This window comes from Saccopteryx bilineata, chromosome 5 (genome assembly GCF_036850765.1).
Source record: "Saccopteryx bilineata isolate mSacBil1 chromosome 5, mSacBil1_pri_phased_curated, whole genome shotgun sequence".
Taxonomy (NCBI): domain Eukaryota; kingdom Metazoa; phylum Chordata; class Mammalia; order Chiroptera; family Emballonuridae; genus Saccopteryx; species Saccopteryx bilineata.
The window spans coordinates 33,095,330-33,112,594 of record NC_089494.1 but is presented as its reverse complement, the minus strand read 5'-3'; the positions used below and the strand labels follow the sequence as shown (position 1 = coordinate 33,112,594).

At 38.9% G+C, this 17,265-nt stretch overlaps 1 protein-coding gene across 1 annotated transcript in view; it reads right to left on the bottom strand.

The window, feature by feature from the left end:
- The window catches only part of CARF (calcium responsive transcription factor), a 63,051-nt gene that overhangs the window by 23,310 nt on the left and 22,476 nt on the right, over nt 1-17,265 (bottom strand). Inside the window, 4 exon segments of the mRNA XM_066279153.1 lie at nt 1,701-1,890; nt 11,637-11,727; nt 13,731-13,863; nt 14,892-15,012. Of these exon segments, the coding sequence (XP_066135250.1) occupies nt 1,701-1,890; nt 11,637-11,727; nt 13,731-13,863; nt 14,892-15,012 (535 nt within the window).

Genomic DNA, 17,265 nt, shown 5'->3' with positions numbered 1-17,265 from the left:
ATGGCCAAAAAAAATTTAAAGAAGGGATTTTTAAACCTGTCCAACCACTTTACTGAACAATTTCGGAGAATCTTGTAAAGATAAAATGGGCATTATTCACAACTCAGTAATTTCACTTTTAACACAGATACACTAGAATAACTACATCTTTTCAACAGAAAATGTATACTGTAGAAGTCTGACTATAGCATTCTTTGTAAAATTGAAAAGTTGAAGACAACATAAATGATTGCTTATAGAAAAATAATTGTGGTTCAGTAATATGCTGGACTGTTATATAATAATTAAATTGAGTTAACTGGATCTGTAAGTATCAATATGGATAGATTTCAAAAATAAGGATGAATGAAAAATTTACATAGTAACATCATAGTTTACTACTTATATAATGTGGGGAAAACAACTGTGTTAGGCTTGCTCTCTGGTTTCCTGGCCACAGCACTTTGCACGATTAGTGCATGAGCATGTGCCAGAAAGCCATGTGTGTGTCCCTATGAAAAGCTATGGGTGCTTTCCCTCAGTGGCGATTCTCACAGATCGCTCTCCCGCCACTTCGAGGTGCGGTTCCCTGATTCTCTCACCTGCCACTTTGAGGTCAGTTTTCCTGATCCCTTGCCTTCCATTGTGAAAAGCTATATTCCTTTGTTTACTTGCTCGCCTGGCTCTACGAGCCTCCAATCAACAGGTACAGCCCGACACTTTCCGGCTCCACAGTTCCTCTACTGTCTGCCCGAATTCATTGCGAATCTGCCTGGCCTCAACCACCAGCATTACATGTATATTTTTAAAATATCCAAAACAATAAAATATATTATTATAAATAAAAACATGTATGACAAAGTATAAAAACAGACTGGAAAGATACACACCAAATTTATGTAGTGGCTGCTTAAGAAGAGTTAAGAAGAGGATTAAGAAGATGAAGATGTTGCATTTCTTTTATAGAATACTGGTAAACCTGGGCAGAAGAAGTTACATTTATTTTATGTTCCTCTAAGTATTTCTCTTTACCCTCAGAGGTCCAGGATAAAGCTACGACTCTTACAGCTGAATCAGTACCAGCATAGTCCTGAAATAAATCATCACTTATTTTTAGGCTCTGAGGGGTCTGACTAGTCCTAGGGTGAATCTTTGGGAATTGTTTGAAACTCTTCTGCTTAGTAAACACTAGTGTCTGAGAATATTGTATATAAATACACCTGATGCTTGAGAACCTTTATATCAAAATTCTATATAATAACTCCTGATTGTATGCAGAATTTATATAGCAACTCTAGAGTTATAAGGTATATAAAATGGACACAAATATGTACCACAAAACAAATCAAGAGAGAGATGGAGAGAATATGTGGATTGGGTGAAAAAACAAAACCCAAGAGATACATATATTTTAAATAATGAAATTGCTTATTGTTTGACTTGTATTAAATAGGTCTACCTGGAACTTCAATATTTTTATTTTCTATTTTCAGCATAATATCTAAAGAAATCATGATTTATTTAATACATTAAAATGCAGTTTTACAACATAAAAATGGTTATATTTATTATGTTTTCTTCTTAGTTAAATATATATTTTTATCCATTAACATTTAGTTATCACCTTCAAAAATGAAAATGTATCACCTTAGGAAAACCACAATTTCACAATGGATCATGGCTAATGCTGAACCTTTTAAAATATTTATTTTAGAAAGTACCTGCATTGACAAATGGAATTCCATCATATGGGACATACTGGGATTTCCACATCAAACGTGTAGCTGGCTTGGCTGGGCTTGGAGATTGGCGGGTCCCCCAAACACTCTGTGTTTGCTGCTTGTGAACTGTTAAAACACTTTCTAATTCAGTCTCACTTACACAGTAGCCCCGGTATGAATCTCCAATTTTCTGCATATAGTAAAAATTAAATAACAGAATTACTACCATGTATGTTTCATGGTACAAAAAACTTAATGAGGTGATTGTCCAAAATGAGACTCATCAGCCTTCAAAAGAGAATGTCCTTTCTCCCGTCCGATCAATGGTCTATTACAACCAGTGGATCTGAGTTGAATTCAATCAGCTTCATCAAATAGATATTGTCTAGGTATTCTTTAGAGCAGGGGTCTCAAACTCAACTCAGCATGTGGGCCGCAGAGCAAGATCACAGCCGTTCGGCGGGCCGCACTAGGTCTACAAAAGGCAACTGTTACGCAACACTTTTCTCACTGCAGTTGAAAACAAAAAAAAATCAGTACAACAAGCACAATCGTACATGCAGTTTACTCAGTGTCACAAAACGACCAGAAACTCTAGTTCGCATCACAACTGCTGTTAACTAAGCTAATATCTAGCTAGGATGCTAGAGAAATGAAAAATACAAGTAGGCCCCTAGGCTTACTTAATTTTATCCAAAATATTTTGAACTTCGTGGATTAGTCTGCGGGCTGCACGAAATTGTTCAGCGGGCCACATGTGGCCTGCGGGCCACGAGTTTGAGATCCCTGCTTTAGAGGATGCCAAACTCTGCCACAATGAGTTCATCAAAGTCTTGGTTTGAGACAAATAATATTTAGGGAAGACAGCTTGAAGAATACATCATGTACCCATTCTCCCAGATATTTAAAATTCTACATCTGTATCTAACCAAATCAGCATAAAACTAGCCACAATATACTGGTCCCTTGTGGAGCTTCTTTACTAAAACTGATTTTGATATGATGCCAGGAATCTACTCAAAAACCTATGAAAATTGTGATGTATCCCATATAAAAATGATGTCAAAGAATTTGTTCATTATATTAAGATTCTTTTCATGAAGAGCCTTCTCAGAGAGAAATTACTGTCTGAACTTAGTACCAAAAATAGGTAAAGGGTTTTTTAAAGCTAATGGAAATTAGCATAATTATTTTTATTTAATACACAAAGAATTTACTAATTAACAGGGTTTCCACTTTTGAATGTAGATGCTTAGATTATAGACAAGTACGTATAAATATGTCTCAGAGACATACATACACACATAGTCCATTAAGATACATACTTCTTACTTCTATTTTATGGTTCCATTCTTGTTTTTCTTTATTCTTTAGTGCTACTTTTAATTTCCACCTTTGTAATATATTTTAAGTATTATTTTCTTTTAAATTAAAAATTTTCACAATTACAGTTCCTATTCAATATTATTTTATATTAGTATCAGGTATACAGCATAGTGGTTAGACAATTACATACTTTATAATACGTATGTTCCCCCTGATATTTCTGGTACCCAACCGGCACCATACATAGTTATTACAGTACTATTGATTATATTTCCCATGCTGTACTTTACATCCCCATGACTATTTTATAACTACCAATCTGTACTTCCCAATCTCTTCACTATTTTTACCCAGTCCCCAAGCTCCCTTCCCTCTGGCAAACACCGTCTGTTCTCTGTATTTATGAGTGTTTTTGTTTTGTTTGTTCATTTATATTGTTCTTTAGATTATACATATAAGTGAAGTCATATGATTTTTGTCTTTCTCTGACTGACTTGTTTCACTTAGCATAATACCCTCTAGGTTCACCCATGCTATTGCAAATGATAAGATTTCATTCTTTTTTATGGACAAAAATATTTCATTTGTATACATATATGCACAACCACTTTTTTTTTTGTATTTTTCCGAAGTGAGAAGAGGGTGGGGCAGACATACAGATTCTTGCATGCGCCCTACTGGGATCCACCTAGCATGCCCACCAGGGGGCGATGCTCTGCCCATCTGGGGCGTTGCTCTGCTGCAACCGGAGCCATTCTAGCACCTGAGGTGGAGGCCATGGAGCCATCCTCAGTGCCCAGGCCAGCTTTGCTCCAATAGAGCCTCGGCTGCAGGTGGGGAAGAGAGAGATAAAGAGAAAGGAGAGGGGGAAGGATGGAGAAGTAGATGGGCGCTTTTCCTGTGTGCCAGGAATTGAACCCAGGACTACCACACACTGGGCTGACACTCTACCCCTGAGCCAACTGGCCAGGGCCGCACAACCACTTTTTATATATAAATAAATAAATAAATAAATAAATATATATATATATTTTTTTTTTTTAATAGGGACAGAGAGAGAGTCAGAGAGAGGGATAGACAGGGACAGACAGATAGGAACAGAGAGAGATGAGAAGCATCAATCATCAATTCTTCGTTGCGAGACCTTAGTTGTTCATTGATAGCTTTCTCATATGTGCCTTGACTGCAGGCCTTCAGCAGACAAGTAACCCCTTGCTCGAGCCGGCGCTAAAGCTGGTGACCTTGGGGTCTCTAACCTGGGTCCTTCCACATCCCAGTCCGATGCTCTATCCACTGCGCCACCACCTGGTCAGGCATAACCACCTTTTTATACACTCCTCTAATGATGAGCACTTTCTATTTGTTGATTGGTTATCTTTCTATTTTGTTGATGATTTCTTTTGCTGTACAAAAACTTTTTAGGTGGATGTAATCCCATTGTTTATTACTTTTTTTGTATTTCCCTTTCCCAAGGAGATATACCAGAAAAAATATTACCAGCCTGACCAGGCAGTGGCACAGTGGATAGAGCATTGGGCTGGGACGCAGAGGACACAGGTTCAAAACCCTGATGTCATCCACTTGTGCGCAGGGTTGCTGGCTTGAGCATGGGATCATGAACATGACCCCATGGTCACTGACTTGAACACAAAGTCACTGGCTTGAGCCCAAGGTCACTGGATTGAGCAAGGAGTCATTCCCTCTGCTATAGCTCCCTGGTCAAGGCACATATGAGAAAAGTCTATGAACAACTAAGGAGCCACAACTAAGGGAAAGAGATGCTTTTCATCTCTCTCCCTTTCTGTCTGTCCCTATCTGTCCCTCTCTCTCTGTCACAAAAAAAGAATAATATTACCAAAAAAAAGTCCAAGATTTTACTGCCTATATTTTCTTCTAGGTGTTTTATGGTTTCAACTCTTACATTTTAGTCTTTATTTCATTTTTAGTTTATTTTTGTGTATGGTTGAAGGCAGTTGTGGGATTCAAATAATTTAACAACTGGTACTCTGCCCTAATGACCATTTTAGGTATAAAAAATATATATACCAAAAGGTAATTTATTATTTCATACTTTAATAGTTAAATAAAAGTGATACAAAAGACTAGATTATAAGAGTTTTTAAATATTAATGAAAAAATATTAAATAATATCTGATAAAAATAATAAAACTGTTATTTAAGATATTTCCATATTGCTTCTTGATTGGCATCCTCACTTGCAATTTTTTTCACCTGTGGACAGAATGAACATTACTACGGGTGCTTAGAATATGCTGTTGTGCAGATAAATGTTAAAAAGAGTAAGGAGCCTGACCAGGCGGTGGCGCAGTGGATAGAGCCTCAGACTGGGATGCAGAGGACCCAGGTTCAAGACCCCAAGGTCGCCAGCTTGAGCGCGGGCTCATCTGGTTAGAGCAAAAAGCCCACCAGCTTGAACCCAAGGTCGCTGGCTCCAGCAAGGGGTTACTCAGACTGCTGAAGGCCCGCGGTCAAGGCACATATGAGAAAGCAATCAATGAACAACTAAGGTGTCGCAATGAAAAACTGATGATTGATGTTTCTCATCTCTCTCCGTTCCTGTCTGTCTGTCCCTGTCTATCCCTCTCTCTGACTCACTCTCTGTCTCTGTAGAAAAATAAACAAAAAAAAAAAGAGTAAGGGAATGTAAATTTGTGATTTCCACAGTGAGCAGCTGCCCAGGCTCCCACCTTAGAGAGAACCCTGATTACAAGTGCCATTTTAACAACCGTTTCACTGAACTCAACAAAAAATTAGGTACTGATTCTACCAAACCTGTGTGAACTGGCTGAATCCCACCCACTACTGGTTTAAGGGGTGGCCTTGTTTCCATTTCTTGCATGTATCTGTCCAATTATCCCAAGAGCATGTATTGTATAGATTATCTTTAAGTATTTTTATAAGCTATCTTACATTCTTATCATGTAAATAGACACTATTTACCCACAACCATGTGATTATCCTTCATCTAGAGAAGCTTTTTACACCAACAGAGAAAATCTGGTAACTGTGATTTCTTACACTGAAATGCATAGAGACCTAGAGTTGAGGCCATGTATGTTTCCCCCCTTAGAGGAAATAAGAGCAAAGTTGTGGGAATAGTGATCTTGTTCCTTCCCATTAGATGAAATATTTCATCTTGCAAGGATACATTTAACAAAAGGAAGGTATTAAAATACTGTTGTTGGCCTTGGCCAGTTAGCTCAGTCGGTTAGAGCGTTGCTCGAAAATGACAAGGTTGTGGGTTTGATCCTGGTCAAGGCACACATGGGAAGCAAAATATAGGGAGCCCTGTTATATAACTAAATATAGTTGAGCCAGGTGGCTCAACGGTAGAGTGTCAGCCCAGCGTATGGAAGTTCTAGGTTTGATTCCTGTTCAGGGTACACAGGAGAAACGACCATCTGCTTCTCCTCTCCTTCCCCTTTCTCTCTCTCTTTCTCCCTCTCCCATAAGCATGGCTCATTCGAGCTAGCTGACTCCTGGGCACTGAGGATGTCACCATGGCCTGCCTCAGGCACTAAAATAGCTCGGATGCCAAGCAACAGAGCAATGGCCCCATGAGCAGAGCACTGCCCCATAAGGGGCTTACCAAGTGGATCCCAGTCGGGGCATATGTGGGAGTCTGTCTCTTTGCTTCCTTGCCTCTTACTTAATAAAATATATATATTTATATAGGGAAAAATGTTACTATATATTCATATAACTTAGAAAAGCATCAACAGTGATAATGTCCTAACAAATGCAATACATTGCATCATTAGACTTTATAATTAGAAAATTCCTCAAAATATTAAATAGTAATGTTTTTCCTTCCCATATTTCAAGATGTGTAGAATATAATGAAACATTTTAAGAGTTAAATACTTATTGCCATGCATGGTTTATACAGAACATGGTCCCTTTCCCTCAAAAAGTAGTCTAAATGTTGTGTAATAATGAACAACCCAAACTAGTAAATAATTAAGAATAATGATAATAAATACCAAAGAATTTAAAGAAATAAATAAGTAAAAGTTAAAATAATCATTTGATTATTTACAGAAAAGATATATAGAACTTGCATTGGGATTTGAAAAATAATTAGAAAGGCAAGCAGAAGAAAAATAATGTATTAGGAAGTAGAGATAAAAATAAATGAAGACAGAGGTAAAGGAAGATTGACTAGGCTAAGAATGAAAGATAAGTTGAAGAAAAATAGGAAATAAAATAGGACAAGATAGGGTGATACCAGATTATTCAAGACCTTAAAAGCTAGCTACAGTGGATAAATGATGTGGAAAAAATAGCACTGAATTTATTGGTTAGTGAGAAATCACAATAAAATTGATACTTAAAAACAAGTAGTTTTAGAAAAATACACAGAAAAGACTAGCAATGGAAGACTGAAAGAGATTAGAGGAAAGGCTGTTACTACTTGTATAATCAATTTCAAGACAATAAATCTATCATTATTTGCAGATGACATTATACTGTATAGAGAACGCTAAAAATTCCACCAAAAAACTACTAAAACTGATAAACTAATTCAGTAAAGTAGTAGGATACAAAATAAATATCCAGAAATCAGATGGATTTTTATACACAAATAATGAACTATCAGAAAGGGAAATTAAGAAATCAGTCCCATTTATAATTGCATAAAAAAATAAAATACCTAGTAATAAATTTAACCAAGGATGTAAAAGACTTGTACTCGAAAAATTATAATATACTAGATATTAAAGATATAATACAAAGAAATCAAAGATATATAAATAAATGGAAGCATATACTGTGTTCATGGAAAGGAAAGGAAGATTAATATCATTAAAATGTCCAAATTACCCAAAGCAATGTACAGATTCAATGCAATTCCTATCAAGATACCAATGGCATATTTCACAGAACTAGAACAAATATTCCAAAAATTTATATGGAACCACAAAAGACATCAAATACACACAGCAATCTTAAGAAATAAGAAAAAGTGAACCTAACTGGTGGTGGTGCAGTAGATATGGTGTTGACCCAGAATGTGAGGTTCCAGGTTCGAAACTCCAAGGGCACCAGCTTGAGCTCTGGGTTACCAGCTTGAGTGCAGGATCATCAACATGATCCCAAGGGTGCTGGCTTGAGCCCAAAGGTTGCTGGCTTGAAGCCCAAGGTCACTGACTTGGCTTGAGTACCCAAACCCCCTGTCAAGGCACATATGAGAAAGGAATAAATGAACAACAAAAGTTGATGCAACTACAAGCTGATGCTTCTCATCTTTCTCCGTTCTTGTCTCTTTCAAAAAGATGAGAGAAATATTGCTACCTGATATCAAACTATACTACAAGGTCATAGTAATCAAAAGAGCAATGGTACTGGTATAAAAACAGATGTATTGATTAATGGGACAGAATAGAGAACTCAGAAATAAACCAACACCTTTATACTCATGAATATTTGAAAAAGGAGGTAAGAACATTCAATAAATGCTGTTGGGAAAATTGGAAAGATACATACAAAAAAAAAATGAAACAAGACCACCTTCTTATACCATACAAAAAAAATAAATTCAAAATGGATTAAAGACTTAAATGTTAGACTTGAAACCATAAAAATCCTATAAGAAAACGTAGGCAGTAAAATCTCAAGACATTTCTTTTTTCTTTTTTTTCTAAAACTTTCACGGTTTATTTATTTTATTTTATTTTTTACAGAGACAGAGAGTGAGTCAGAGAGAGGGATAGACAGGGACAGACAGACAGGAACGGAGAGAGATGAGAAGCATCAATCATTAGTTTTTCATTGCGCGTCGCAACACCTTAGTTGTTCATTGATTGCTTTCTCATATGTGCCTTGACCGTGGGCCTTCAGCAGACTGAGTAGCCCCTTGCTGGAGCCAGCAACCTTGGGTTCAAGCTGGTGGGCTTTTGCTCAAACCAGATAAGCCTGCGCTCAAGCTGGCAACCTTGGGGTCTTGAACCTGGGTCCTCCGCATCCCAGTCCGGCACTCTATCCACTGCGCTACCGCTTGGTCAGGCTCAAGACATTTCTTGTAGCAACATTTTTTCTGATATATCACCTCAGGCAAGGGAAAAAAGTAAATGGAACTACATCAAACTAAAACATTTTTTCACAGCAAAGGAAACCATCAACAATATGAAATGACAACATACTTTATGGGAGAACACATTTACCAATGATACATCTGACAAGAGGTTAATAATAAAAATTTATAAAGAACTTATGAAACTCCACACCAAAAAACAATCGAATTAAAAAATGGGCAAAGTGCCTGACCAGGCGGTGGCACAGTGGATAGAGCATCGGACTGGGATGTAGAGGACCCAGGTTCGGAACCCCGAGGTCGCCAGCTTGAGCACGGGGTCATCTGGTTTGAGCAAAAGCTCACCAGCTTGAGCCCAAGGTTGCTGGCTCGAGCAAGGGGTAACTTGGTCTGCTGAAGGCCTGCGGTCAAGGTACATATGAGAAAGCAATCAATGAACAACTAAGGTGTTGCAATGCGCAATGAAAAACTAATGATTGATGCTTCTCATCTCTCCGTTCCTGTCTGTCTGTCCCTGTCTATCCCTCTCTCTGACTCTCTCTCTGTCTCTGAAAAAAGAAAAGGGCAAAGTACCTAAATAAACACTTCTCCAAAGAAAATATACAGATGGCCAATATACATATGAAAAGATGCTCAATGTCACTAATCATCAAAAAATTACAAATTAAAACCACTATAAAATATCATCTCACACCTGTCAGAATGGCTATCATCAATAAATCAAAAAACAAGTGCTGGCAAAGATATGGAGAAAAGGGAACCTTTGTGCACTGTTGGTGGGAATGCAGATTGGTGGAGCCACTGTGGAAAGCAGTGTGGAATTACCTCAAAAAATCAAAAATGAAACTGCCTTATGACTCAGTGATTCCACTTTTGGGAATATATCCAAACAAACCCAAAACACTGATTTGAAAGAATATATGCACCCCTGTTCATTGCAGTGTTATTTACAATAGTCAAATTTAGAAGCAGCCCAAGCACCCATTAGTAGATGAGTAGATAAAAAAGCTGTGATATATTTACACAAAGGAATACTACTTGGCCATAAAAAAGAATGAAATCTTACCCTTTACAACAGCATAGACTTACCTAGAGGTCATTATGCTAAGTGAAATAAGCCATTCAGAGAAAGACAAGTACTGTGATTTCACTTAAATGTGGAATCTAATAAACAACATAGAAACAGACACATAGATACAGAGAACAGCTGTCAGAGGTTAGTGTTTGAGGGGCTAGGTGAAAATGATAAAGGGATTAAACAAAGAAAAAAAACTCATCAACACAGACAACAGTATGATAACTGGAGGGCTAGGGAGGTGGAGGGGAGACAGAAAAGCGTAAAGGGGAGATAAATAGTGAGGGAAGGAGACTTGACTTGGGGTGATAAACACACAACACAAAAATAGATGATGAATTATAGAACTGTACATCTGAAACCTATAACATTTTATTAACCAATGTCACTGCAGTAAATTCAGTAAAAATTATTTTTAAAAAGAAAAAACTGGTGGGCCTGACCTGTGGTGGCGCAGTGGGATAAAGCGTCGACCTGGAAATGCTGAGGTTGCCGGTTCGAACCCTGGGCTTGCCTGGTCAAGGCACATATGGGAGTTGATGCTTCCAGCTCCTCCCCCCTTCTCTCTCTCTGTCTCTCCCTCTCCTCTCTAAAATGAATAAATAATAATAATAAAAAATATATATATAATAAAAAAAAAAAAAAAAAAAAAGAAAAAACTGGTGGGCCCTGGCCAGTTGGCTCAGTGGTAGAGCATCAGCCTGGCGTGCAGGAGTCCCAGGTTCAATTCCCAGCCAGGGCACACAGGAGAAGCGCCCATCTGCTTCTCTACCCTTCCCCCTCTCCTTTCTCTCTGTCTTCCTCTCCCCCTCCCACAGCCAAGGCTCCATTGGAGCAAAGTTGGCCCGAACACTGAGGATGGCTCCCTGGCCTCTGCCTCAGGCGCTAGAATGGCTCTGGTTGCAATGGAGCAATGCCTCAGATGGGCAGAGCATCGCCCCCTAGTGGGCTTGCTGGGTGGATCCCGACTGGGCACATGTGGGAGTCTATGTCTTGCCTCCCTGCTTCTCACTTCAGAAAAATACAAAAAAGAAAAAAAAAAAAGAAAGAACTAGTGATCTAGTTTGGGGAATTGTTTTTATAAAAGTGATAGAGGGTTAACAAAGTTGATAAGCCCTCCAAGAAATAAAATGTAGAGAAATAAAATAAGGTGAACATTAAAGAATATCTACTGAGAATATGAAAATAACTAAGCTCTAGCAAAGAAAAGAGAAGGAATCGTCAAAAGATAAAAAGAAAAACATGATGGCAATGTTTATGGAAGACAAGGGAAGAAATGATAGCTAAGTGAGATTTATATCATCCTCTCTTCAACGGAACTTACAATCTAACAAATAGAAGAATAGATGAGATCAGATTTAGTATAAACCTTAACAAAATATTACAGATGCAGCCTCTGTTAGTTGTATTCAAAAGTGGACATTTTGGGATGAATTGTAGTTCATCAAGTGAATTTAGGTAAGGATTATTTTTAACTCACCTGACAGCTCCTAAGACGGCAGGCCCATAGAGGTGTGTTAGAAGAAAGTGGTTGGAGAGGAGCCAGTAATGGTTCTTCAAGCATTCTGGGACTGGGAAGCAATACATATAAATATATATTACAAGTTATACACACATACACATGGCATTCAGCTGCTCTATTCTCTTAGTCAATGTCAAAGACAAAATATTGGGGTTGCCCAATAAGAAACTGTAATAATGACAGATTGATCTGATGGGTGTATTAATTATAATTTTCTTTAATTGTGACTATTTTAGTAACTGCTAATGCAAAGGTTTATTCTTCTAAGTATATATACTTCCAACAAATTCAAGCATTTTTTTTTTTTTTTCATTTTTCTGAAGCTTGGAAACAGGGAGAGACAGTCAGACAGACTCCCGCATGCGCCCGACCGGGATCCACCCGGCACGCCCACCAGGGGCGATGCTCTGCCCACCAGGGGGCGATGCTCTGCCCATCCTGGGCATCGCCATGTTACGACCAGAGCCACTCTAGTGCCTGAGGCAGAGGCCACAGAGCCATCCCCAGCGCCCGGGCCATCTTTGCTCCAATGGAGCCCTGGCTGCGGGAGGGGAAGAGAGAGACAGAGAGGAAGGAGAGGGGGAGGGGTGGAGAAGCAAATGGGCGCTTCTCCTGTGTGCCCTGGCCGGGAATCGAACCCGGGTCCTCCGCACGCTAGGCCAACGCTCTACCGCTGAGCCAACCGGCCAGGGCAGCATTTTGTATCTCTCTCTAAAAGCTTATTTTATACTCATATAATTATTTTCATTTATCAAAAAATGAGCCAATAAAACATCTATAGGTGACTTGTTAAGATTAGGATGATATGTCAGGTTCTAAGACTATAAAGATCATAAGTATTGTGTTAACTTAAAAATATTTTCATAGAACAGCCTGACCAGGCAGTGGCACAGTGGATAGAGCACCGAACTGGGATGCAGAGGACCCAGGTTCGAGACCCCGAGGTCGTCGGCTTCAACGCAGGCTCATCTGGTTTGAGCAAAGCTCACCAGTTTGGACCCAAGGTCGCTGGCTCGAGCAAGGAGTTACTCAGTCTGCTGAAGGCCCACGGTCAAGGCACCAATGAGAAAGCAATCAATGAACAACTAAGGTGTCGCAACAAACTGATGATTGATGCTTCTCATCTCTCTCCGCTCCTGTCTGTCTGTCCCTATCTATCCTTCTCTCTCTCTGTCTGTAAAAAAAATTTTTTTTAAATCATAGAAAAATTAAAAAAATATTAATAATACAAAATCCACATATGTATTTCCCTAAATTTTTATACAGTGTTATTTTAAGGCAAAAATAAACGTTAAAATAGATGTTAACAAAACACATTTTAAACACTTTACCACAGAGGAATAACAAATGCTAAATACATAAAAATGTGATGAGACCATTTAAAATTTTAGGAATAAGAATGAATATTTATTATAAAAACTCAATTAGTGTCAGGTGTTCACAGGCAAGTGTCACTGAGGAAAAGAAGCAGCTGGATGTCTGTACCTTCTAGGAGTACCCTCCTTGTTGCCAAGATGCCATTAAAATAAAGATATATTTAGGCCCCGGCCAGTTGGCTCAGCGGTAGAGTGTTGGCCTGGCATGTGGATGTCCTGGGTTCGATTCCCAGTCAGGGAACACAGGAGAAGCTCCCATCTGCTTCTCCACCTCTCTCCCTCTCCTTTCTCTCTCTCTCTACCCCTCCCATAGCCGAGGCTCCATTGGAGCAAAGTTACTCAGGCGCTGAGGATCTCTCCCTGGTTCTCCACCTCAGGCGCTAGAACGGCTCTGGTTGCAATGGAGCAATGGCCCAGATGGGCAGAGCATCGCCCCCTAGTGGGCATGCCGGGTGGATGCCAGTCAGGTGCATGTAGGAGTCTGTCTCTCTGCCTCCCCACTTCTCACTTCAGAAGAATATTACCCCCAAAAAAGATATATTTGATGGTGGTTTACTCTCTATTTCCTGGATTTCTGATCTTTTCTATAGTCATCTAGCATGAGATGTAATAATTTTAATAAAAAGTATCTCCATGGTGATATCAAAAGGTGAGTTCCTCTTTTCCACTGACTCACCTGGTCACTGTCTTTTTGGGCAACGTGTGGGATGCTTGTGGATGAAGAACATAACTACTGTTATTGTCTGGTAGAGCATCCACTCTTACAGTTGGCAAGTTTCTGTGGCTGGGTTTCTCCTCTTCAGAGGCATCTTAATCACAATAACAAGAATAAAGCAACATCAATATCTTGAACAAGACCATAAGAATGTAACTAACTTGAATTTACATATTTGAAGTAAGAAAGGGAGGATATGTTCTGAAGCTAAAGATAACAAACTTACAATGCTTTATTGAGAATATCTCTGATAAACTTGTTTACTTTCCAATTAAATACTAGCTACTAAAATTCTCTAATTAAGTTTTCAGAACTTACATTGAACATCTACGATATAAGAGGGGTAGAAATAATTGTTATAAATATCAAGAGTTTCTCAGTATAAAAGGAGAATGTAAAACTGAGTCATTTTGTTTGTATACCATGTTTACAATATTTTCTTCAAACTATATTTTTTTCTAACATTCAGTGACTGTTAACAAAGACAAAGAATCATAACACTAAGGTAAAAATATCTACCCTAAATCATTAATTATGAACAAACGACAAAGTAGTGCAGCGATGATGTCAGAAAAGAGATTCAAACAGATGTGGAAGCAATAGGAAGAGACTAGTGATATTATTAAATAGGTAAAGGAAAAAGCAAAATAAAAAGAAACTGGGAATATGAGTCTCCTTTCTTAATCTGAAGGAACAAAGGAAAGAGGAAAATAGCAGAGACAAAAAAGAATCATTTAAAAAAAGTAAGGTCACATGACTAACAAAGATAAAAACATAAATGGTAAAATCTTCTCCAGTAGCTATTAGCACTATATTCTTGTTATGTTGTTGTTATTATTACTGTTGTTATAACTAAGAAGAATTTATTTTATGCTCACTGATCATTTGGAAGGAAGCAAGAGTCAACCAGCTTCATAGAATTCCAAACTGACAGCTAACCTAGACAGGAGTTGAAAAACGAACTTGAAATTTATTTGGACTAAGAAACTTTTTCTAATTGTTCAGTTCACAATCTTACCGAAAGAAATAAATTTTAGCACTGACTTTCAGGAGGTGATTTTCCTAAATACACATTTTTTCTTTAAAACATTCTAAAATCCTTTATGTCCCATTATTACTCACCCTGAGGACTATTCATACCCACAAGCTGCCCCTGAGGTACAATCACTTGTGCCATTCCTGTCTGGGTGGATGGAATTACACGAAGCACTTGTCCATTTTCTGATGAGCTGGCAACAATCATCTTGGAAGCATAAAAAAAAATTAAATGCATAAGCCTACAATAATTTAACAGTTATTACTTAAATTATTAAAGACATGCCTCCTTGGTCGATACTATTTTATTTTATTGATTTTTTTTTTCTTTGACAGAGACAGAGTCAGAGAGAGGGATAGATAGGGACAGACAGGAATGGAGAGAGATGAGAAGCATCAATTTTTTTCGTTGCAGCACTTTAGTTGTTCACTGATTGCTTTCTCATATGTGCTTTGACCGTGGGGCTACAGCAGAGCAAGTGACCCCTTGTTCAAGCCAGCTACCTTGGGCCCAAGCTGGTGAGCTTTGCTCAAACCCGATGAACCCATGCTCAAGCTAGCAACCTCAGGGTCTGGAATCTGGGTCCTCCGCACCCCAGTCCAACGCTCTATCCACTGTGCCACCGCTTGGTCAGGCTGATTTTTTAGGTGAGAGAAGGGAAGCTAGTAAGACAGACTCCCACATGCACCTCAATCAGGATCCACTTGGCAACCCCTATCTAGGGTCAATACTCAATCAACCTAGCTATTTTTAGTGCCTGAGACTGACACTGGAACCAACTGAGCCACTGGCTTTGGGAGGAAGAGAAAGTGAAGGGTGAGGGGAGGGGTAGAGAAATAGATGGTCACTTCTCCTGTGTGCCCTGACCAGAATCAAACCGGGGACGTCCATTCGCTGGTCTGATGCTCTATCCACTGGGCCAACTGGCCAGGGCATATTTATTGATTTTAGAGAGAGAGGAGGGAGGGAGGGGAAAGAGGGAAAGAGGAAAATTAAAAAAGAGAGAGAGAGAGAGACATCAGCTTATTACTCCACTTATTTATGTACTCATTGGTTGATTCTTGTATGTGTCCTGACCAGGGATTGAACCCACAGACCTGGTGTATCAGGACAACACTCTATCAACTGAGTTACCCAGCCAGGTCAATACTATATTTCCCTAATTTTATAAATGAAAATATAAAAGTTGTTTCCAAGGTCTCATAACTGATAAGTGTTAAAGCTAGGATTAAAAACAGTTTGACCCGAATGTCCTATGATCTTAACCGCCTATGGTCTTAGTCATTACACATGGGTGAGATCTAAAGAGTCAGTGATCTGAACAAGGCTCTGATTGAACCAACTGTATTAACTTTTTGAATATTTATTGTATTATCCATACATGTTTGACCTACTTGTGTGGTAATCGTCCATATTTTAAGTCATTTTATTGGTTTAAAAACAATAACTTGTTAGATGTCTAACTAACAGTATTTGTTTTTATATCTGCATTTATACATATATCCTGCCTTGATCCATAGGGAATACTACACAGTCCAAAAAAGTCTAAAAACATAGAGAAAAGTATATGTTTAATGTACCTTTTATTCAGTTTAATAACTGGACACATTGCCTCAAATTTATTTATTTTTTTTTTTTTTTTTTTTTTTTTTTTCATTTTTCTGAAGCTGGAAACAGGGAGAGACAGTCAGACAGACTCCCGCATGCGCCCGACCGGGATCCACCCGGCACGCCCACCAGGGGGCGACGCTCTGCCCACCAGGGGGCGATGCTCTGCCCATCCTGGGCGTCGCCATGTTGCGACCCTCCTGGGTGTCGCCATATTGCGACCAGAGCCACTCTAGTGCCTGGGGCAGAGGCCACAGAGCCATCCCCAGTGCCCGGGCCATCTTTTTGCTCCAATGGAGCCCTGGCTGCGGGAGGGGAAGAGAGAGACAGAGAGGAAGGCGCGGCGGAGGGGTGGAGAAGCAAATGGGCGCTTCTCCTATGTGCCCTGGCCGGGAATCGAACCCGGGTCCTCCGCACGCTAGGCCGACGCTCTACCGCTGAGCCAACCGGCCAGGGCCTTGCCTCAAATTTAGAGGAATGTAAACTAAAAAGGAGTCTGAAGTTGAAGTAAAACGTTTGAGCCTAGCATTTGAAGATATAACTAATAAACTTCTTGAAAATAAGTTTATCCTATAGTTTAGACTTTTTGTACACCCTGCACACTTTATTACCTAACATACTACTTTCTACTGACACAATTTCACTGTTTTACCTCTACCTAGTGCAAGTAACTCTAATTCATTCCAACCCACTTTCCCAGACTTCCCTTTTGCTGTGTAAAACATGAAAACATTGATGATACCTCATAGAAACTGCATTCCTCCTTTTAAGAGGGTCATTTGAACAGAACTAAAAACCACCTCAACAGAGTAGAATGCTTTAAATATAATCATAAACATTTTCTAGAAATTT